This window comes from Daphnia carinata, chromosome 3 (assembly GCF_022539665.2).
Source record: "Daphnia carinata strain CSIRO-1 chromosome 3, CSIRO_AGI_Dcar_HiC_V3, whole genome shotgun sequence".
In the NCBI taxonomy this organism is placed as follows: Eukaryota; Metazoa; Arthropoda; class Branchiopoda; order Diplostraca; family Daphniidae; genus Daphnia; species Daphnia carinata.
In genome coordinates, this window is record NC_081333.1 from 6627406 (window position 1) to 6651055 (window position 23650).

General features: G+C 39.5%; 3 protein-coding genes and 1 long non-coding RNA gene across 4 annotated transcripts in view; 3 read left to right on the plus strand and 1 right to left on the minus strand.

Moving 5' to 3' along the window:
• The first annotated feature begins 2323 nt into the window (after positions 1 to 2323).
• Positions 2324 to 3555, plus strand: LOC130685387 (uncharacterized). The gene is made up of 3 exons (XR_008999592.2): positions 2324 to 2564; positions 2633 to 2775; positions 3014 to 3555. It is a non-coding gene; the product is annotated as an uncharacterized LOC130685387 (long non-coding RNA).
• A 1456-nt stretch (positions 3556 to 5011) lies between these two features.
• On the plus strand, positions 5012 to 6424 carry LOC130685359 (uridine diphosphate glucose pyrophosphatase NUDT22-like). The gene is made up of 3 exons (XM_057508654.2): positions 5012 to 5183; positions 5244 to 6029; positions 6097 to 6424. Exons 2-3 carry the CDS (start codon positions 5317 to 5319, stop codon positions 6305 to 6307), a joined length of 924 nt encoding a protein of 307 aa, XP_057364637.1. The 5' UTR covers positions 5012 to 5183; positions 5244 to 5316; the 3' UTR covers positions 6308 to 6424.
• Positions 6425 to 7138: 714 nt separating this feature from the next.
• Positions 7139 to 11381, minus strand: LOC130685326 (uncharacterized). Its single transcript, XM_059494642.1, has 17 exons — positions 11127 to 11381; positions 10856 to 10975; positions 10606 to 10770; positions 10432 to 10514; positions 10160 to 10295; positions 9983 to 10092; positions 9782 to 9906; positions 9537 to 9718; positions 9365 to 9465; positions 8980 to 9171; positions 8665 to 8884; positions 8367 to 8573; positions 8007 to 8212; positions 7821 to 7935; positions 7605 to 7761; positions 7317 to 7541; positions 7139 to 7211 (listed from the first exon to the last, which is right to left on the minus strand). Exons 1-16 carry the CDS (start codon positions 11298 to 11300, stop codon positions 7324 to 7326), a joined length of 2511 nt encoding a protein of 836 aa, XP_059350625.1. The 5' UTR covers positions 11301 to 11381; the 3' UTR covers positions 7139 to 7211; positions 7317 to 7323.
• Positions 11382 to 19443: 8062 nt separating this feature from the next.
• Positions 19444 to 23650, plus strand: part of LOC130685375 (uncharacterized) — a 28882-nt gene continuing 24675 nt past the window's right edge. The window contains exon 1 of the mRNA XM_059494744.1: positions 19444 to 20264. Within this exon, the coding sequence (XP_059350727.1) occupies positions 20229 to 20264 (36 nt within the window). The 5' untranslated portion in view covers positions 19444 to 20228. The remainder of the gene's footprint in view (positions 20265 to 23650) is intronic.

Sequence of the window (23650 nt, forward strand, 5' to 3'; positions counted from 1 at the left end):
CGCTCCCAGGACCAAGAACACCTCATGGGTGTTCCCACCAAGTTCACCTCATGGGTGGACCCGCTGCCACCTACAATGCTGTCCTCAACGGGTAGGATTATGGGAGGCTCGGGCCTGCCTGAGATTTATCTGCTGCCCAAGTCCTGACCTGTACCATTTGTTTCACGACGTTGAAATAAAGTTTTATCGGGTCCCATCACGCATTTTTTCATTATCGCTTTAACCCCTCATTTCATTTTAATGCCCGCTCTAGCTGCATGTAGACTGTAGAGTGCCGTACAGTCAATTCGTCTAAGTTTACCCGTCAACAATAAAGAATGGCCCTTAAAGAAAAAAGGAGGGCATTCGACTGAAGAAGAGCCCAAGCGAAGTATTGCAAATAATTTGAAAAAAAGGGAAAATGACGAAAGCAAAGCTAGTCGAGTATGCAACAAGAAAAATTGGCAGCCAGTTTTTTGTTAAGGTAAAGTATTCTGGATTTTTCATTATTTCTTCATTTAAATTCAGGGGAAACCTTGGCCACACAAAGTTGTTGGTTACTGCAACACGCCACTGGTCCGTTGTTCAAGACATTTCTTATGGTACATCTGCACATCTTTTGAGTACAGGTATTGATAGAGGCGAGCCACTTCATAAACCGCGAATGCAATGTCAGGTGGTGTAGACACCATAATATTGCGTCAAACTACCTACATCTACCTTATATTTCGGTAAATATATTGATTCGAAGGGATACTTTTTAATTACATTTCACTATGTTGAATCTTTGAAGAATGTGTTGAATATAGTGCGACTAATAGAGGAAAAGTCGTTATCGGCGGTTTCAGAGATCTGCAGGCCGACAAATATTTTAGCGGGAACTGATGTGATTTCAATAGTTATCTAAGATATGGAAAAATACTGCAAATTGTGGGCTCCTTGTAGCTGCCAATCAGGCCATCATGAGCTTAAATCACTATACTAGTTAGGCCATAACCTGTAGGTATTAAAAACGGAAAATATCGATGATCCTTTAGGAAACAAGTAAGCTTTATTTCTCACGTACTAATGGGCAGAAGATCAGAAAGAGTTAAAGCAATGAGAGTAAGAGGAGTACTAACCAGTGGTCTGATTTAAGTGCGGAGAAAAGTAAGGCATAACAAAAAATTAGCAATTGTAATTGCAACACATACCGATATCGACGATCAATTCTAATGGGGAAGAGATAGAGACCTGAACTATGTAATCCAGCCACCCATTCAATCAGAATGTGAATTTATGGTAACTTGCTATAGGGCCAGAGTAAAGTGCGGACTGTATTATATAGGTAAAAATATTACAGTATCATATTGTCGCGGGTGAAAAGGGAAGAGTGGTTATCTCTTCCCAGAGATGAGTCACCCGCTTCTTGGACCACGCTGCAGCCGTAGGATAGACGTCATCAGAAGAAATCTACCCATAAGAGGGAAACACGGAGATACGCATTCCGGAAGAGGTGTAATTTGTGCAACGCTATAAAATGCTGCCGCGAAACTCTTTTAAATGAGTCCTCATCAGAGAAGGAGCTCACGGAGTTGACTAAGCTCCGTTGGAGGAGTTCCCTGTGTTTCCTAGAGGTCTTCAGAGCTTCTCCGAGGGTAAAGTTTTATCCCTTTTTTGTCTTAGATAAATATTGTATTAGTTTAGGTCATCACTTGTTGCGTTATTCTTTCTTGTCACAGACAATACAAGTGTGACACTAATTATCAAAAATAAAAATAAAAACTAATTTTAATTGAAAGCCAACATGCTTTATTTGAAAATATTAGAGGTGCAGTAATAGTAAAATGTTAGTTTTATCACGATTAGATTATGCACTAGGTAAAAATTTGTACAATGAAAGAAAAATATTACAAAAAAATTAAGGCACTTGTGGCATTCCTAAGGGGATTTAAAATATTTATCAAATGAATAGTACGTTCTAGGGTAGATGAAAAATGCACTTTATGACAGTTAAGAGGCAAACGGGCAACTCGGTACATGGATATGCTACATCTCTGTACAATACACTGACCTCGGACTGTTTTAGTACAGGGCTGCGGATTCCTGCCAAATTTTTTGAGCCAGTCCACGGCTAAAATTCCGCATACCCCACTTTAGTCTGACCCATTCGTTATATGCAACTTTAGGCTACAGGTTTATTCAATGGCAAGTTAGCGGCTAAAAATTCAGAGACAGATATTGACGCACTCAGACGGTTAAATAGATGAGGAAGAGGATGAAAATGTCTGAGGCTAAATGGGTTGATCACCTCCCCTTTGGCTCAGTTTTGCCTGTAGATAGCTAATAATGGTACTACCCAGCAACAACAGAGGCAGCATGCTCTTCACCTGCAGCAACAACGACAAGCAATGCAACAACAGCAAACAATGCAGCAACAACAGGCAATGCAGCAACAACATGGAATGCAACAGCAACAGGCAATGCAACAGCAACAGGCCTTACGGCATCAACAAACTGCGACGCAACAGAATGGCTATCCGGTGTCGGCCGGAATTTCAGCCGGTTGCCATCAGGCTGCTAATACACAGCCCCATAGCTCAGGGGTGATATTCTAATTATCATTTTTAATATTGCATTTAATTTAAAAATTTTGCCTTATTTCATAATTCAGTGATCGTACCGAGGCATGTATGACTACGATGCCGATGATGACGAAATTTTTCTTTCCGCGATGGCGATATTATCGTCGATTGCAAACCGATCGATGAGGGTTGGATGATGGGCACAGTTCTGAGGACAGGCAATTCTGGAACGGTACCGGCAAACTACATCGAACCTATCAACTAATATTTTCGATCTTTTTTTCCCATACCCCTGATCCTTTGGATCTCCATCCTTCATCCTTGGATCCCCTAATCCTTAGAAACCATCGTCCTTCCTGCACGCAACACATTTCAAATTTCGGTTTGTTTTCTTTATGGTTTTCATTTTTTATTTTTTTATTGCCAATAATAAAAATTAATAATCATAAATTTTTTTTCTACTTCAACAGAATTCCCGCAGCTAACACATCCGACACCTGGTGATATTTAGTATTGATCTTCAAATTACCATATTGCACTAAAAAAATGGCAGCTACGTCACATGCCCTTAAACATCTGAACATAGGGCGGCGGGGTTGTTTTTCCAAGGCTTGCTTTCGGGTATTCCATGTTCTTCGTGATGTTGTTTCTCATCAACTTGCATACATATGTGCCTTCTCTCCCCTTTCATTTTTATTCTTAACCTTAGCCACTAGCTATGGTCGGACGCAAGAACGTGACAACATTTTTTTTTGCCTTCTCCCCCTCCCCTTTATAAATGTTGGTAACATATCTAACTTATTTCTTGTTAACCAATCACTAGTTAATTAACGGTTTCACGTAAGGTTTGTATAATTAATCGCAGTTTTTTTTCTACCTACTTTTTGTTTTCACCATTCATTGCTTGAGAGTTTCGTTCTTTAGCTTCGTACTGATGAATCCGAATGTAAATTTTTGACGGTTTTTGACGGATAGAGAAAACAGATATCTAATTTGAAAGGATAGCGAAGAGAGGTATTGTACGTTTCTCTTTCATTCGGAATACAAAAGAACAAGAGCACCTGAATAAAACCGAACATATTTTTCTTTAAAATAAATACCCTCAATGACGAGGTAAGTTTTCAGTTACCAGTGTAGAGTCTGCCAAAAGGCGTCCGGACGCTGCTGGCGGCATTGACGACAGTGCGTGAGAATGCGCCCGTCAGTGGATACGATGACGCAAACGATCCTAAAATGTTGCTAGTCCCGATGGCGATCATCTCTTGACTGACATCAATGCGACTCCTTTTAGCTATCCATTTTCAATTCCACGTAATCCAAGACATGATAAAAAAAAAAATAATAGAACATCATCTCCGTATGGCAGTGGCTTTGATATACCCTACATAATGATTTGGCAATTGCAATCGATTCAATTATGGTGACCAACATCGATTCAATTACGGCGACCAACGGAGAAATGTAGAGCGAAGAGCCTAGATTTTTGCAATTGTCCACGAAAGAGCATTTCTTCCCCTCTGCCTCAAACGAAAAGGGCGGCGCTCAGAAAGGAAGGAATCCGCTAGGAATCTCACCTAAATATACAAACGTTAGATATTTAAGGAAAATTTTGCCGACTAAAAGCTGCGGCACGTTTAACAAAATGCGTTATTTTTGAATGGCGAAATAGTATTGGTTTTGTTTTTGCAGGGGATTCGTTTAACTAAAAACATATTGGGATGTGCGTGCATTACCGGTTACGGTGAAAGGATAGCTATTCTGGCCAGGTTCACGCAGAGCGTAAGCCAAAATGGAAGCGGCGTTGATGACGATAGCGTTACGCGAGACCGAAATCAGCCAACATGTCTTTTTGACCCAATTTTGCCATCGCTTTCTTTCTCCTTCTTCACTCACTTTGACTTGATCAAGGACCTATCTTACGGGAAAAAAGATGTGAATCAATAGGTTGAAGTATCTTTCGCAATGCTTATACCCGAAGTAGAAGCAAAATAGCGATGGAGGCAAAACCGAAAACAGCATCCCATTTTTTAGTTTCTTCAATGTGTTCAAATAGCGCTATGCACATGCACAGCGGTATAAAATAAAATTTGCCGTTTGAATAAAAATGTTATCTAAACGCATCACTTAAACGTCCATGTCTAGCAATAACCGATTACGAAACTTAAACTAAGGCTGACAGAAGAATTGGTAAAGTTTTCATAAACTTTATATTTTTTATGGCTAAACTATAGTAAACGAAAAATTATATTATCTGACTTATATTCCTTGAATTTATCGGTTTCCTTTTATCCGAATTCCTCGGTGCATCCTGTACGCCGGCACATTCCCCCTCCATTCCGTCCTATTTCCACGAAGATTTCCACGACATACCGTTCCACGTTCCAAGTTCACGATATACTCGGTGTCAAAAGTTGAGACTATACTGGAGGAAGTAAGAGAAAGGTTTGGAAATTAAAAACTGGGAAGTGGGAACGTCACAGGGGTCTATGACCAAGTAAGAACCTGATGACAATGTAAGTTACCCAATGGTACAGAACATCTGTAATTTAATTGTGACGAATTATTCTCCATATCCTTCCTGTTAGATGTCAATGGCAAATTTGCCATCTTAAGAGATTTTATGTACCAATTCAACTCCAGGTAAGTGCAAGTTTTTAACATTAAAGAAGTCACAAAATATAATATTGCTTTCATCCACAGAGTTCTATATCCATTTATTGAATGCTAAAGGTAAAGCTCTTTTTAAAAGAATAATACATCTCAATAACAATAAATGGATGAAAGAGCATTCAAAACACGAAATGGAACAGAAGGGGTTGAAATAATAGACTTGGCTTGTCACAAAATACCTCTCCTCAGAAGCCAAATTCAAATAAATTTTTCTGATAGCTTTAGTAACAAATCTGATGCATGGATAGAAAAATCTATCAAGTTAATATGGGATGAGAAATGCCAAGAAAACAACAGGCTGTACAATAAATCTAAATTTAGATTTGACAGTATTGCAATTTACAATGATCACCAGGTTGTTATTAATCTGGGTCTTACCACATACATGGAATTAATAGGAACAAATTGTCATCCATTTGGGAAAGAACTGGTAGTGCATGGAATAAAGTGCTTCAAAAATGGTCGGTCGTGTTTAGCTGATCCGTTGGGCGTAGGATGTCTTTTGCTTACTGCAGATGATAAATTCCTTTTCTTGAAACGGGCAATGTGGACCGGAGAAGACAAAGGAAAGCTAGACAGGCCAGGCGGTCATCCTGAACCTGATAATATTTCGTTAGCTATACAATCTTGGACAGAAGAAGAATGCCGGAAGCCAGAAAATTTACGTCGAATTCGAGATGAAATCTTCGATTCTGTGATACATGAAGTTCGCGATGAAGTCAATTTGCCGATGGAAACAATAAAAGATCCTGTACTTTTAGGAGTAATTCGTAGCCTAGAACGCTCTGGACGCCCAAGCGCGGAATTCCTTGTATGGTGAGTGTTTTACTTAGCAATGTCTTCTTTTCAGTTTTAACAATACACGGCGCTTAACCTTTTTCAGGTGCTCTTTGACGTCGGAGGAAGTAGAAGAGCTATATTCAAAAAACTGCCAGGCGGAGGCCGACGAATCGATAGGCATTGTCTTCATTTCGGAGGAAAATATCCGCAAGCAGGATTTAGAACAACACGTTTGGAACAATCTTACGGATGCTGCTTGTGGAGCAATCGAACTCTACAGCCGTTCTTACTCGATTTCTCCAAATAAACATTGATCTGAATACTGTCGCAACATATATCGTACTGAAACTGCTACAAGTACATTAAGCATTTATTACAACCCAAATCATTTCGCTTTCAGTTAGTTATATACAAATAATGAGTAACTTTTATGTGGTGAATACTTAAAGAGTAAAAGGAATTGTAAAACAGTTACAATAAATATTTTTTTAACGTTTTTGTTAATTTTTGTTTTCTCGCTGCTGTAAATCAAAGTGTTCTAAAATTTTTAGAGCAAATGAATATCTTCTTCATTAAAGCTGATGTTCAACGATTGCAGCGCAAATAATCATTTAATACTGATACTTCTTTATACGTTCCGTTTTGTTGGCCTTTATTATTTCCCAGTCTAAAACCGCATTTCCACATGTAGAAAAAGTTTTATAAAACTGGACAAATGATATCCCGATATGGAGTATTGATGTAAAAAACTATGTTTTCAAATACTATAGCTTAGGAAATGTTCAAATGGAAAATTGGAACCCCTACTAATCAGAAAAACAAAAATGGGGATTGTAAGGAACATTGCACCCATGTGTTTTGAAAATTGTGATTTTTGCCACGGACTTGATGGCATGGAATGAAGGACAACTTCATCGGTACAGTTCGGTCTTTTTCTTGCTTCACAGCATTCAATCCGTAAATGTTTGAAAGGTCCCAGACAACAGTTACGTATTCATTTATTTCAGTTTGAAAATACGTTTTATTATATGATGTTCAAACTACGCAGGACAAACATTTTATGGGAAGTGCATAGAATCTAATATTCTTAACAAAAAAATCATGCTTTTATAATTTACTTTTTGGCATATAGCCATTGCTTTCGTTTTACTTCATAACGCATACACAACTCAATTTCACCAACGACGTACGCAACCAATCCACCGCGAATGCGGGTCACTTCCTGTAACACCAATGAAAATCCAGTACTGGTGACGTATTAAAGTGCAAACCACTCCTTTTAGAGTGATTAGAAATTTGAAAATAATGGAAACAAGGCTTTACACATATATTAGTGCACAGCTGACCACGAAATTCGAACCCCATAACTAGTTTTCAAGTTGTTCAGCTTTACGATGATTACTGCTTTATGGTGTGGTAATTTCGAATGAAATAGAGGCAGAGAAGTACTAAATCCGGACGACTTCATGTAATCATAGTTGACGTCGGGTTGATAGTGAGTTTCTTTCATAATGTCCAAATCGTCAAATCCTTCTCTCAGCCGTATTCCTTTATTAGAACAGTGAGATGTTAGCTTCGTTAGTTAACAACACATGCAAATGCTGGACAAACCTTTATAAAAATCATTATGCCTTTCGGGCTTAGAACAGAGCAGCAGAAGCGGCGTTTCGTTTCCAGGCACGGTCACCTCAACTAAGTTACCGTTTGGATCGCCGCATTGTGACATTTTTTGTACTCGTGTTAAGTTGAGCAAACCGGAAACTTCCACCTAGATGAATTTTGGTTTCAATTTCATTGAAACATGCTGTGGCGTGAAACCATAGTTACGTTTAACGTCATGGCCGCTGTTTCGTTTCCCGCAATTTTTTTGCTTTCCCGTTGAATTACGAAATCCCATGCACATATTAACGGACTAACCACGTCACCGTCCTCGAAATATTGTCTACAAACATAGGGTTTCGGTAAGTACTAGGGCTTGTAAAAAAAAAATTTGTCCATGCATAATCTGCTTACGGTAAGTTAATGACGCCGTCCACCGTCACATTAGGGCGGGGTGATCCACAAATGTATAATGGGTGAATAAAATCGTATTTCCCACTGAAAACAGGTACACTGGACTTGAAATAGAGTGAAGTGGATCGTAAAGCATCAATATGAAGCGCGGCTAACAAACTGGGCGTCGAGGAAAGTATCCGTGCAGGTGTGGACATGTTCCCCATCTAAAAATTTGAATACGGAAAAAAGCACAGCAAGGAAAGATAAAGAAGTAAATAGCAATAGAAAATTGAAGGCAAATATTATTAAACAGAAAAAAAAATAGATGAATATTTTGTTATTTTCTACTCAATGGAACTAAGCATGTTTAACGAATACCTGGAACTGCAATTGACAAAGGTAGCCCTTGCCTCTCGTGCTTGTATAATTGCCCGTGGCTTTAAGCCGGTTAGCGCTAACGTCGAGTATGGTCAAATCGTTTTTCAAATCTCGGAAAATCAAACGATCCGCACAAGGATATGCTACAGACTTCAAATTGACGCTTTGCAGAGTCAACATTACTCGACTAGAACTGCGTCGGTTACCCTGTACGATTCACAGAAACGGCTGGCATCAGCTTTACCAAATTTTGAACTTTGTGCTTTGTTTCTTTATAGAAATGCAAATGCCATTTTACCTGAAAGGTGTAGCGGCATTTAAGGTCAGAGGAATCTGCCGAACGTTTAAATAGCAGGGTGTTGAACGGTGAAATCCATTGACCTGAGGTACGGGTGGCCGGCTCATAAACGACGTCACAATCGCTGTCAGCAGTTTTAAGTCCTTCAGGCTGACTATTGTTAAAGAAGTCGTAATGGGCCCAGAAGTTGATGGAAGAACCACTGTACGATCCAATTCGACTGCTCACGTTAACATGGTGATCAGAATAGGATAGAGATAAGAATCTGTAAAAATTCCTTTTACGGGAGGTTTCACAAGAGAGCGAAGCACCAACCTGTGAAAGCGAATGAACATGGAGTTGCCCGTTGACAGAAAATCCTTTCGTTCTAATGGCTTCGAAAAGGTGTCACAAAATGTTTTGATAATTCGTGCTGGATTAGCCGTATTTCCGTCATAAATAGTCAACGATTCGCTGCAGTCACCCGTCGGTTGCTTAATAGGAGCATCGGGTTTGCTAATGCGGAATCTAAAGGCGGAAAATGAACTTTTTTTGCTTATGTGCTTAAACAGTGGGAATTAAAAATTGCCAAAAAAAGTAAAATTCACAATAGTTCGAGTTTTTCGAATTTTTGAGAAACATTACTCATTCTTTCATCAAAATAAACAGACAGGTAGAAATGTCCAAAGGAACGATATAGAAGCCGAATGATTCTACTTACGTCGGGAAATAGACCCGGACGATTTGCTCTGGTTTCCCTGTTATAAGGTACGTGCAAACGGTGTTGGGCAGGTACCAGTGCATGGGCGAAAGGAATAATCCCTAAACGATAGTCGAATTAACAAATGAAAATTTAACTGCTAAAGTCATACACGTTTGATGAAGCAACGAACCTCTGAATCCCCACTGCCTTCCAATGATGCACTTGTCAGTACGTAGCTGCAAACTGGATTGTGTTTAGAATCGTTTGTTGATTTTTCGTTCGGTTGTTGGACCATGTGCTGATTGAAAACACTGCCAACATTCCCCGGCCAGCTGTCCACATTAAAGTGGAAACCGGTATTTAGCAATGGCCCTGGTCGGAAAACGAGACAAGTATCAGTTTACTATGGGCAAGATCTTTTCGATTGACACCTACCAGCCGCAGAAGAAACGAATTCTAGCAGAAGATCTGTCCCTGTGCCAACAATAGAAAAAGGGAAACGGCCAATGCCGCAAAATGTACCAATTACCACAGCGGATTCGCTGTTGCCGTCATACACCCTAAAGAAGATGTCTAAGTTAGTCAGATGCAGGATTTAGTTCAAGTAAAATAAAAAGGCTTCACAGCTTTCCTTACCTGATAAAATCATGAGGACAAATTTCTTCCCCTATAGGGCGAAGTGGACACATTATGTAATTATCGCATCGTTGTCCATCCACGTTGAATTCTCCGTCTTCGGTAAAAAGCTAAACAAATTTTTGTGACATGCCGTGATTTGTTGGCTGATTAGTGAAGGCTTAAAAATATTTTTACCTTGATGAACGGCTGCCGTGTGCTAACGTGATAAAGGCAGCGGCGGTTACGAGGATACACACCTGGGAAGTTTGGTGACTGGACAAAACACGTCTGCAATCGACAGTCAGTAAATTCTCGATCGCAAGATAAAGAACTGTATTTTTTCGAAAGAATTCAAGAATTGTTGTTCAAAAGTCAGGAAAGTAATATTATTATTAATTTATTAGCTATGTATTACTTATTGGTAAACACTGTGGAGAGCACAGTCTAAACCTTAAAATGTTACTTACCCGGGTGTCATAGGTTGTCCTCTTCGGTGAGGGTAGAGCGGAGGATGATGTCCGTAGCGCTCGACCAGTTGCTGTTGTTGTTCCTAATGGACGTGCATGAGAAGAAGTGCGATACATCGATTAACACTTGTCCGTTTCTTAGGAGAATGGAAAAGCATTCGATACGGAACTAACCTGGCGCGTGTAAACTGCAAATTGGTAGCGATCGTCATAGCTCTCAGCGAAGAAATGCAATTTGACCATATTGTTCTCCGAGATGAATAACCTGCTTCGTTCGATCTCCCCGCAGTAGAATCCGGGATTGCCCGAATCATGCAATGCCGTCGGGCCATCATATATCTGTGCTCATGGCATGATTTTGGCAATTATAGTCGTCGCTACGCGTTAGTTTCGAAGGTAATAAAAACATCGTCAGTCCTCATACCTTAAGATTTCCGCCGATGCAGGTCGTAGCGTTGATGAGCTGTCCCCATTGGAAACGTTGGAATTTTAGGACAATGACGAGAGCAACGTCTTTTGGAGCACTATTAGCACGAGGCTTCACCTATTCGAATTTCAGAAAATTCTCTAAACAATGTTTCCGTGAACAAATATATTTGACAAAGAAACTTCAGCAACAGAGATCAAATTGGTCAAAGCTAAGTAAGTTTTTCAACCGAAAAAACATTAAAGTTAAATGGAATCGAATGACTTACGAGAAACCAGCAATTGTAGGGTCGACCTTTATTATAGCCGGTCAACAAGGGATTTGCCAAAACATCACCAGCTTCTACTGTGCGATTACAACCCGTTCGGTTGATATCTGCTCGTAGGAGGGGCACCAAATACAATACAATGTCAATGAAGAGCGATAGCTTAAGAATTTCCATTGAAATAAATGAAATGCGTCGACAACCGCCGACGTGATCTTGGTACCTCACTGGTCCAATTTATTCACCAAACTGTGTGTCGTGGACGGCCAATACGACTCGCAAGGAACAGACTATTGATTTTCGCTACTCTTGACAGCTGCGCACTACAAGCCTTAGTCAATTTAGAAACATGACTTGTCTCTATCTATAGTTGGGTAAACGAAATCCCTGTCGACTAGTAAATTTACCTCCAAGACATGAATTCTTTCCTTATGTGCTGGCAAAGTACAAAGGAATGAAATGGATGTAGGCCTAGTCCAATAATTCCAAGTGATCCCACACAAAAAAGATGTTGTATGACAGGCATTTCTTTTTCGTTTATTGGAGACAATAGACATCATCAGCTATAGCTGATCACAAAATTATATTACTAGGGAAGCCTTACAAATAAGATTTCGATAGCAATCGCCCTCCACTTGTCATTCTGAATTTTACCTTGATAATATTAGTTTGTTTCTCTTGGCGAACAAAATTTCCACATCCCGAATTCATTTCTACTTCTTTAATAATCGTGCAAAAAAAAAAAAAGAAGAAAATCTGAAGCATCAACGATGATTAAAACTATTGTACTATATCGAAATTATTTGGCAGTTTATCGTACACTTAAATTCTTCGTGGTATCAATCTGCGAAACCTCTTTAAAAACAATTGAGGCAGATAACGACATGTGTCAAACATAAAGAATTATCTCTGGACGACGCGAAATAAGCAATTTGCACTTTTTAAATTTCTGAATATTTAAAATGTTTAAGTAGTTTTAATTCAAGGAAATAATCAATTGCATCAAAACACTACATTCGGGAACAAAGAGCTAAAAACTCAAAAGTTTGCTGGCGCCTAAAGCATGCACGTGTATAAATAAATTCGCATTCTTATATTTACGAAAATAATTAAAACATGTTATCACAATACTTGCCACACAAATCAATAATTTACCAAACCAAATTTAACCAAATGTCACAATCAGAGAGAAGTATAAAAGTAATTTTCAAAGTAGAAGGAATGTGGTTATAGCCTAAAATGTAGGAAATACGAGAGATGCATCCTTAGTTCTTTCTCCTCGATATAGTTGATGATGTAGAAAAATAAGTTTTAATATTGTAAGAAGTTATAAGTAGTTTTACTCGTATGGATCACGTTTTGTTTAGATTAAACCGGATTTAAATCAATCTAGGGTGATATTCCTCGCAAAGAAATATGGCACTGTACTTCGTCTATACATAGCTCCAGTACAAAATAATTCTTTATTTCGCCAGTATGCTTCGAATATTTGTAACAAAGCACATATCTTATGCGGAGAAAGATAAATGGAGTCGGTGCACGTTTTATTTACTGTTTGGTTTAAAGTTTACTTTTCAATATGCCTGAGAAAACTTAACCCCTCCTTCCGCAAGTTGGCCTGTTATCTCACTGCCCAAATGATTTGCGTTTGTAGCAACGGCTTGAGTCTGAATACGCATAAATGTTAAAACGGACATAAACTTTTATTTTATCCATTTGAACTTCCTCCTTCTCTTTGAGCTTTACCTTGTTTGCAATTAGTTTAAATGAAATTAAGCTGGATTTGTCATTCAACGACAAATGCTTAGGCAAATTGCTCAATAAATACCAAGAATATATTCGCCTACAGAATTTGATTAGTTATTGATTACTTTCTTTGGATATTTGTGGTCGCTAAACGCGTGCTCTACCACTAGTCCATAGGTAAAATTGGTGCGTGTAGCACGACATTTCGTTGCACGAACGTACTACGGCGTATTCTTGGTGTTGTTTATTTGATTTGAAAAGAATAACCTTTGAAAATTAAGTGCTGACGCAGAGAAACCTTCCTTGACGACCTAGTGACATGTTACGACACTCAAAGCCAATCCAATTACACTTTCCAACGTTGAGGGCCCCTTACTTCAGTGATCCCTGCTTATAGATACCTGAGCTGATAGTGAAAGCCACGGATCTCGAAATAGAGGTGTTGACGCCTTATCGCTGCATATTCTCGAAGATTGCAACAGCAGATACCAAGCATAAAGACATGGCTCTCCTTTACAGCCTCTACTTATTCATATACATATAGGCTTTACAAGAGCCTATACGAAAAGCCAGATTGATGTGAACAAATCAGCTTTGCTCCACCAATCATCGGCTTAATGTTTCTTGAGTTGGAAAAATAAGCTTGGAAAGCGCCATTTTCTTGAAGCCGCCTTATTTCACCTCGTTTTTTCAACGCTTATTTTTGCTTGATTTGATGTTGTTACAACATAAGAATGTTAAGACAACCATGCAATTTCTTTTCCTGAAAAACAAAAAAAATTTATTTTTTACCAAATCATGAGATTCTTTCGCGTTTTACATCCTCCGCATAAATCCATTTGTTTCCTGTTATCGGTACTACGTCGTAGAGCGGGTATCGTATAGCAAGCTGGACTCGCTCTAGGCCGTAATTCTCTTTAGAACAGATAGTCAGAAATCTAATATATATTTTTAGAACATACACATTTTTTTCTACATCAGCTCGTTTTTGAATGGGACAACAGATCAACATTGAAACTGAAAGGAAAGAAATAAAGGCGCTATGCGGTTGCATTCCATTGGGAACGCCAGCATGTCAACAAGATGCAGAAGACCTGACTGTCATTAACTAGTAAAAAAAAAAAGGTCTGTAGCATTAAAGTGGCCTGTCTCAAAGAAAGGGCCCACCCGAACCACGACAGTCTCTTTGGAGAAATGTAAAGGGGCTCTGAAAATATTTAATCACACATCTATTGGCGACGGAATTGAAAAAGGTAGCCAGCCTAAACTTGTTTAGGCCCATAAGGTACAATTTAGCTGGCCTAGGTCGAAAGTTAAGATGGGAAATAAAACCATTAAAAGAGAAAACGTTCGTTTTGTTTGACCTGTATCAGCTGCATGTTTCTAGGTCTATGTGCCTTAACCGAACACATATGTCTTGCTATTTTACGAACCATATGCAAGATTTAGAAAAGAGATGGGAAGACGTTTTTGTAGCACTAGAGCTATCACATTTTTATTTTCTAGTCTTTAGTGCGTCGAAAAAGAGCTGTGGGTAAATCACAAATCAAGCGACTGGAGCCGAACAGCCTTGCGAGATAAACTGGACAGCTCCGATGTCACTAGGTGAAAAGTGACGAAGCTTACCGGTAGATGGCTGGTGCATAAGAGAATTATGTTCCATATTTCGATGTTTAATCATCGATAAAACCGCTGGACTCCAACAAGAAGTGAACCAAAACTTAAATTAAACAAACAAAAAAGTAAAAAAAAAAAATTTAAGAAGGAGAGGGTTGATGTCCGATAGCACGGCCCGACTGCCTACGGCAATATATATAACTTGTCAAAATCAAGGCTAAATTTTCATAAACCCAAAATACAGTAAGCCAACGTGACTTTTCCATCCGGCCAGAGACAATAGCGTGACATTATTTCAAAATCCTCATTTCGAATACCACAAGTTAGACCCCAATTGCCATATTTTTCCCAACACAAATAAGCAGGCTCGTAGTCGCGTATGGCTCATCTTCCGGTGATGACCAGGCGATTGTACAATCGATGCTTTTAAAAATCCCTTATGAAGTTTCTTTGTTTCACCGTTTATTTAGCTTAGACAGCATAACGCCATTAGTGTCTAAAGAACGATATCGTTCAAGCACGTTCATCTATTGAAACGGTCGGAAAGCCAGTTGTCAAACGGCTGTATAGATCGTGCGTTGGGTGAAAGCGCACTCCCACCCTCTTCCATACGAAGATGATGATGCTACTTTTTTTATCTCCACTCCATCTCGTGAAGTGTTTTCGTTCTGGTTTCTTTATACAAAAAAAAAATAGAACAAAAAAAAATATCTACTTGAAATGATGTGAGACCACACGCATATTACTGAAAGGAGCGTCTGTCTCACGAAGGATTCTTTCAAGCGAACATGAAAACACCGTGACGCGGCCAAGCAGATGCACCGCGAAAAGCGAAAAGAAAAAAAATTGGATCCATCTCTGTTGGCCATTAGTTGCTGACGCTTAATTGGCGGCACATATGGAACAAAGACTTTGGTGAAAGAGAAGACGTTAGAAAGGCGGAGGTATTGTAAGGAGGTGTTATTCAGCAAGTAAAGAAAGCTGGAGAAAGAGAGAACGTGAAACTGGGCGTGCGGATGCTGGAATCAGGACTCTTTGTAAATCATTTTAGCCATGTCATTATGTTAAATGTGTCGACGGGAGAAAGAGTTGGCTCGTGAAGGCAAGCATGACATCAGGGGTAAACAGGCTTTTTCTCTTCGGTAATTAATATCTTTTTTGGTGCGTGTTTGATTTTCTTTTTCAGACTTTCGTTCGAGTAACAATTTGATGTAGTTCCCCGCATTAACGTGTCGAACTCACTCTTGCGAAAAGTAGTCATTTAGACTGCAATAACATTTAAAAACAAATATGCAGAAAATAGTTTTTGACATTTTTCTTTCTTTTCTACATTTTTTCGTAATTAAAGTTTCCAGTATTTCAAAAAGTTATTGCAGCGGACTCGATGTGGAAACAAAAAAGGAGCCGATAGTTGCCTTCAATAAGGTGTCCTTGTGCAGGTACGTCGTATCTGTAACGTACCACTGGCAATGGCCTTCTCCTGCGCTCTCTCTTTTTTCTTTGGTCACTATAATAGGCACAAGGTATATAAATGTTATCGACCCAATCAGAAAAAGAAAAGAGTTGATTTTCGTTGATCTAGCGGAATGTCTTTCAATCGACAAACGTGGAGGTGAACAGCCAACAAGTTTTTTTTTTTTATCGCCATTCGCATCAGCAAGTTTCTCTCGAATTCGTTTTCGGCATTGCAACGAAAACCAAAGTATGTGACGGCTTTTTAGTTGAAAGGCCGCTAACAATGTGAATAAGTTCAAGTTCAATCATTTTTTTGATTTTCGAGACAATCTGCAATCACGGGGCATAACTTTGAAACAACGTTCAGATTAGAAATTTGCTGTTTAAAAAGCAAACCGCTTTCGGTTGTTTGACGTTATCACGAAAGTATAAATTTAGACAGTAATTGGCGAACTAAATGCATAACCTTGAATCGTCATTCGACTGTCTCGCCATTACGCCATCCACTCCTTTTACCGGTTATTGTTTACCTTTACACTTCTTTTTATTTGTGGTCTTGCTATATCATTTTAGTCTAATATCTTTATTTGCCTTCTCTGCGTTTTTCATGTTGCTACGCTTCTTCGACCCTCCCAATGTTTTACCTTTGATTTCGTTCGGTTTTTTTTTGCTTTGTTTTGTTTTTTTGTACTCGGTGTGACAGTGGTTACAAAATCTATCGCCAACAAAAAAAGAAAAGAAAAATAAGACGGTGAAAAAAGTTCCAGACATTCGAGTTCAGGTCGAATGGCTTCGAAACATGCCGCAACGATAATATGAAACCTCAGTTTGCGTCACGTTTCAAAGACAAGAGCTCACGAAGGCTGCAAAGTGGATGAAAACAAAAAGGGGAAGAAGAAGTGGAGGAACAGAGAAGGCAATAGTTGAGAAAAGGTGACCAAAGTTGATATGCTACACCGCGCGTTCAAACTGTCTGGCTATATAGCCGACTATATAGACATTCCCGCTATTACAGTAGTTTTGATGTCGATCGTTTGTTTCGTGTCCAAATGAGGAATGCGCCAGGTGTCTATTCCCTCTTGTACCCAACTTCTTCATTCTGTCATTCTATCTGTCTGGCTGTCGAAAAAAAAAAGTTTAAAGATTCCAACTAGCCAAGCAACAAGTGACAGGGAAAGAAACAAAAAGGGCACAACGAAAATAGAAGAAGAGAGAAGTGTAAAAAAAAAAAAGGCCGGAAACAAGCCAAGCTTGACGAAGACAAATGCCAACGAGAGAGGCGAGAGACAAAGATGTGAAGACAGAACCCTTACCGTACCTTTTCAATTTTTCAATGAAACTATTTATTCTTATTTGTATTTCACTTTTTCCAGAATACTCAAGTGTAGCGCATCGAATGTCGGACAAAAAAGGGGGGGAAGGCGGTAGCGTGTGACCGGTTGTATACCCGACATTTTCTGTCCAGCCTAACCTCCGTCCCTTCTGAAAGGCTACTCTATCATTCATTCTTTTGTCGATCTCGACACGATACGTCAAGTCATCAACTTCTTTTCCAAGTATTCTTATTAGCTTCGTTTGTTATTTATATTTTTTTTTTGGTCCTCTTTTTTTTATTTTTCAACCCTCGTAAACACCCCGTCCCTTTACACTGACACCGGATATGTAGGGGACGGTAAATTCAATCGAGTTTCTCCTTGTCATTTTCTAGCAGGTCAACAATGCTGGTGTAACAACAAGCCAACAGAGACATAAAAAGAAACGAAAAACTGGATATAACAACCAAACAACTTTTAACTTACATTGTTCAAAACGCTGCTTGACTTTTTTGCCCCTTTATCTAATACTTGCTAACCGAAGGTGGTGGCATGCGGAAATTCATGAAAAAAAAAAGAAAGAAAGAAAGAAAGAAAGAAAGAAAGAATTCTCATTGGAAATGGGTACAACAATTATACGATGTGTGCGCGTGTTTTTTCTTTCCTCTGTTTCTTCGTGGCTTGCAACCCTAATTAAATGATTGGTAACGCATTATCCATGTAAGGATTTTTTTGTTTCCGTGACCCGATACCGGTGCAGTTCATTTACTATATTCTCTCCTTTGTTTTCTTTCCCTTTTTTTTTCCACGCTCGGATATAGCGTTCGACGTGAATGCCGACATCCGAAAACCTAACCTCCTAAAGGCTAGAACCACCCTCTCTCATTCTCCCCCTCGCCTTGTTTTTTTTTCTTCAAACAAAAATAAAGTCCAACATGGGAACTGCTCCAGGCGTATTAAGGAAATTTATACGACGTCCTTTTTTTTTTTTTTTTTGTTTAAATTTTGTAATTTTATTTTTATTCTTTTTTTTTGTGTGTGTGTGTCGGGTTTCCTCCCTGTCTGTGTGGCAAGCATCCGCTACCATTGGGTATAGCTGCTACTAATATAATGCTGTTTGCTTCTGTTGCTGATGCAGCACGGCTGAGGGAGGGCTGTTGGAGAGAGTGGTACAGATGTGGTATAATATATAATGGACTCTGAGCACTGTCCACTTCCAGTTTCTCACAATTAGAGTGTGAAGGCGGGCGCTGTCGTTTCTCACCATTCTCCTTTTTCTTTCTTTAATTTTTTTCTTTTTCTTTTTCCTTTTCCCCCTCGATGCTTTGGCGTCTTGCCTCCGTTTAACGATGGAACTAATGTCCCTCTTCCTCCGTATTTCAATGAAAGACAGGCCAACTCTTTCCGAATTCGGCCCAATTTTTTCTTTTTCTTGTGAAACGGACAGAGATTGCATCACTTCACTAACGAGTTGAGTTTAATAAATGGCTTCCATTGTCATCCAAAATCGCCAATGAGAAATGTCTGAGTTTCCTGTTTTCGTATTTTTTTTTCCTTATTCAGGCAATTGAACGACGGATGCTGGACAGATTTCCTGATTAGCTATTAATTCGTTCGTTCCGTTCGTTACGGCAATTTCTTTCAGCGATTTTATTTTCGTCGTTGGTATCGAGAGTGATGGATTTTTATTCGTAGCTGCTGGCAGCACTGGTCATAAGCAATTCAGTGGTTCTAAAGTCGACCGTCAGGTCTACGAAATTGGTGGTATGTTCCACTCCGCCTCAAAATTAAAGATTTTTTTTTTTTACGAAAAAGAAATCGAAATAATAATAAAAAAAAATAGAAAAATGGTGCCCACTCAAATGAAAAGTGTACCACTTAAAAAGCGAGACACAAAACACTGGTAGAGCGATAGAAGAAAAGGCCATCTACTGTGTATATGGCTTTAACGCTTTAGGTATTTTTTATTACTCTTTCTTTTTTTTTTTTTATTTTCTTTCGTCTCTCTCCTTGACTGTTGTTCTTGTAGTTAGATTGTGTGGCTTTGTAGTACAGTACCCCCTCCCTTTCCCTCTTCCCTTTCGGACGATGGAAGCCGGAGGCTATGTTCATTCAACACAGACCAGAAAAAAACAAAAAAAACAGTTCCACTCGGATGGAGTTGTGCGCAAGGTGCGCGCGGGCGCCGATAGCGGGCGGGGTTAGCCCGGCGTAGACACACATTCACAGGGCCAGTTGTCGGCTATCGGAACTGTTCAAGAGACGCACACTTCAAAGGTTTCATCTATAGGACTATCGAGTATCTGTTTCGTTTTAGCGTTTCCCCACGTCCTTTTCTTCCCTTCTTTTTTCCTTTTTTTTTTGTTAGTGTTCTATCTTTTCTTCGTTCTTTGCGCTTGTTTCATCTTTCGACCCGATCCAAACTTCGCTCCATTGCCTTGCAGGCGGTCGTCCCTGAACGTGAGGCCCATTTCATTCTGGCCGTGTTTAATCTGTATCGGTGCTTGAGTGCCACACACAACGTGTGCTTTCATCACGATCCTATTGTTACACAGACATATGAGGGAAAAGAAACGAAACGCCGTGTTAGTGACTCGAAGATTTGATCAGCAAAAACAAAAGCAAAAAACGGGATCGGAAGATTGAATCTACATCATTTTTGTGCTGCGCCTATCGGTCAGTTTCATCGACGGATAATACCCCCCTCAAAGGACGTGCAGTGGACATTATTTTGTGCTCCCTCCATTGAATCCAGCAGCGATCTCGGTTGGATTTATTCGTTTGTTTGTCTTTTTTTTTTCTTGGGACCGTTCAAACAAAAGTGACTGGTTGCGTTGTTCTGTGTTGAAATCCTTGTGTGGTCTCGCCATCGCTGCATTTCGTATCGGCAATCAGATCCGTTGGCAACCGCAGCGTTAACAGCGAAGACAGGCGGAAAATAAACTAAGACGGATTGCACCCATAACCTGCCAACATGCTGACAAAAATGGTCAACATGAACAACAACCAGGTGAGTAAAAAAATCTCAGAGAAGAAAAAGGCAGATAAAAAAAAATAAAACTATCTAGAAGCCATCTCACGAGACTTGATTGTGAATTTTTCGAATGGCACCTCAGTGTCAATGAATATTTGATGGAAATAATGAGGGATGACATCTCCTCTAAAGAATTTTCTACATTGAAATGGAAAATTTGCGGAATGCATCTATCGTGAATAGCATCATCGAATTGTCGGGACATTCGGCGCAAGGACGTGTTCGCAAAAAAAAGAGGTTTATCTTATAAAAATGTTTAGTTGGTTGATCAGTTGGTCGAGATATCAGAAGCATTTGGAACGCAGCCATTCTGCCCATTGTTTTTGCTTTTTTAACCGTTGCCACTATTCGCCGCAAACGAAAATGGGCAGCAAAAACGGACAGAAATAGAAAATAAGTTATTATTTGCTATTATTATTTTCCGTTCTAGTTTTTTTGGCTCACATTTTCCTTTAGTTTTTATTTATTCTTTCATGGTTGAGTTTTTTTTTTTCGGGAGCCAAGAATTGCGTGAAACAGTGTCTGACGCTCACGGACACTTGTTGAACTGTGTAGGCTGTCATGTCTCCCCTCCCTGCCCTGAAGGTCTTGTACTGAATGCAACGTTCAAATTATAGTTGGACGCCGATTTTTTAATGCCTTTCCGTTTCGAACTGTCTTATTTTCTTTTACCAACGAAAAAGAAAAGCGTAGTTTGAAATCGACCTTTTTATTTTCTTTTATATCAAGAAGAAAAGCTTTCAGCTTTTAAAATCCCACTTTCGATTTTGGTCGCAAAAATTGCTCGGTAGATGGCGAAATCTTCGCTTTCGAGAAAACAAACGAAAATATACAAATAAAGAAATAAATAAAATAGGAGGCAAAAAAGAAAAAAGAAAAGAATTGCTCATTTTATTTTCAATGTTAAAGAAAATTGCAGACGCTGTTTCCTTTCAAATCGGAAGGGAGAATGTATGAAGAATACGGGTACAAGTGCGAGGCAGTGTATAGCGTTCGGATCAATCACTTTGCTGAAGGAACAGCAACAAGGTTTTCCACAGCCAGTCAAGTACGACAAGGAAGAGGGCAACAAAATGAACGATGGGACGTGTTGCATAAAGAAGGGAGAAAGGTAGAAAAAGGTCGAACTAGAACCCTGCTCAACCAAAACGCGGAGGGGGCGCAGAAGGAATGGCGAAGAATCATAGAAAACAAATGAAATAAAACGATGGAAAAGAAAAGAAATAAAATAAACTTCTCGTGGATTTTGTTTAAATTCTGTTTTATATGCAAAGCCAAGCCAAGATTTTGACCACCAGCCGAATGACTAAGTAGCAAAACAAAGAAAAATTATGTAGTTTCCAACGGTTTACAGCCAAAGTGGAAAAGGCACACATTCAAATGCGGACAGGAAAGAAAAATAAAATAAATGTTCAAATATTAAATACTAAAAAAAAAAAAAAAGGCAGACGAAGAAATAGCAGGCGATTGGGTGCGTGACTGGAACCGATACCTGTGCGCGTGTGGATATAGGACTCGGTTGGCTGCTGAATATAAACGGGATCCCCCACCTGCTTCGTCTCTTTTTATCTCTCTTCCACTCTCCCTATCTATCTCCTAAACTTCATGCTTAGTCCATTGAAAAGCAAAATTGGCTTCTACCTCTTTCAGAAAACAGATGGATCAGTCACGCATTTCGACTAGCCGTTTTGTTCAGCCTTTTGTGGCCGTTTTTTTTTTTGCCCATTTCCAAAGTCATTGGTTGGGCTGAAAAAGAAGCTATTCTCCCACCTACAAAAGGTGAATTTGAATACGCAGCAATATGGATGATCGCTTGATTCGTTTCTCTCGTTCTTGGGCTTGCTTAGACGCCAAGTCATTTTGCCTAGCACCAGGCATATTGGCGACGAAAAGAGAAGCACAACTGCAAAAAAAACAACAAACATTTCTCTTTCGTCCTCATTTCTCGCCTCCTCTTCCCGTTTTCAATGATTCCCATCATTTTTATTTTTTTCTCCCACTTCCAGTTAATGATGAAGACACATTGTTTTTTTCGTATCCCTCATCTTCTAGCTGACGCATTCCATCCATTCCGCCCCTTCAGACATTATATAGACATATGCACACCTACGCCGTAGACATACAGTACATATATGAATCTTCGAACGCCAAACGCATTCCTTCCCGAGTTCCTGGGCCGCAGCGGATTCAGACTTCAAGCTGAGCGGGGTTGGAAATCTAGAAACATTGTAATGCAGGGTGAAAAGAAAGGCAAACTCATGGGATAAACCGGCCAGGGAAGAACATTGTGCGTTCACCTTGGCGTAGATGTGGTACACTCAACCTGCCAACGAAACGGATACTGGAAACATGGAACAATAACAAGTCGTAAACAGAGGGAACTAAGGGTCAATAGCATAGAAGAAAGGACCGAAGGTTCAAAATCGCAGGTCTTGATGAAAAGGAGAAAGAAAATAACCTCCTCAACTTCCCTAAAAAAAAAATCCTTGAGAACTCTAACTCGTTAGCTTCGAAATGAATCTGTTGTCTGTCGGACGTTGCGTTTAGATGAAGTAATATTTCAGTTGGTGCCGTACGTAGTGATACGAATCTAACTATTTAAAAAAGCTTACCCTTGACCCCGATTGCAACTGTTTTAAAATGAAGATGGAGCCTAGAGGTCGGCCGGGTAGGCAGGTCATTTACCATCGTCAGTAAAAAAAAAAAAAAAAAAAGGAAAGAAAACAGGACGAGTAAAAGGGAAATGCTAGACGGTGACAAAGGTATGTCATCTTTTCATAAATCAGATGTATCTTTCTTTCAGTCTCAATTGTGACAACACCCCCATTTCCATACAAACACAGAATGCCCCTCTCCCCACTGTCTCCGTTGCGCTCGTGAGCAACTCGCTGGAGACACGACTCAAATCGCGCATCCGATTTGAATGTATTAAATGCACCGAGACTTCAATAGAGAGAAGAAAGGAACAAACTTTCTCACCAACTGCCAAGCGTTTTGTCAATTCTTTCACGTACTTTATATAAGTATGCAAATTTAAAAGATCAAATTCAAAAGATGGCGTCACACCTACGCTATAGCTATGGACAGTACGTACCGTCCATTTCCTCAAATAGGTCTTCAATTTCTATTTTGTAGTCATTCGTTTTGTTGTTGTTGTATCGTTGCCTATTTTTTTCTCCGTCTATTTCTTTCCTATTGTATTGTGCGTGTACCCATTTTTGAATCTTAAGGCAAGATAACCACGTTTAATGAATTGGCCGGCCATATTTCTTCCTGCATGCAGCTATTCCGATTGCGTAGAAGGCATGCTGGTCTCAGCACGTTTCTATCAATATGCTAACCGGGCGTCCGTGCCTGATGCC

Coding starts and splice junctions, on each gene's coding strand:
- LOC130685359 (XM_057508654.2), top strand. CDS start 5,317: ATGGATGAAAGAGCATTCAAAACACGAAATGGAACAGAAGGGGTTGAA. Junction 6,030..6,096: donor AGCGCGGAATTCCTTGTATG/GTGAGTGTTTTA, acceptor AACCTTTTTCAG/GTGCTCTTTGACGTCGGAGG.
- LOC130685326 (XM_059494642.1), bottom strand. CDS start 11,300: ATGGAAATTCTTAAGCTATCGCTCTTCATTGACATTGTATTGTATTTG. Junction 10,093..10,159: donor CACGGCAGCCGTTCATCAAG/GTAAAAATATTT, acceptor AAATTTGTTTAG/CTTTTTACCGAAGACGGAGA. Junction 9,907..9,982: donor TGTCCTCATGATTTTATCAG/GTAAGGAAAGCT, acceptor CATCTTCTTTAG/GGTGTATGACGGCAACAGCG.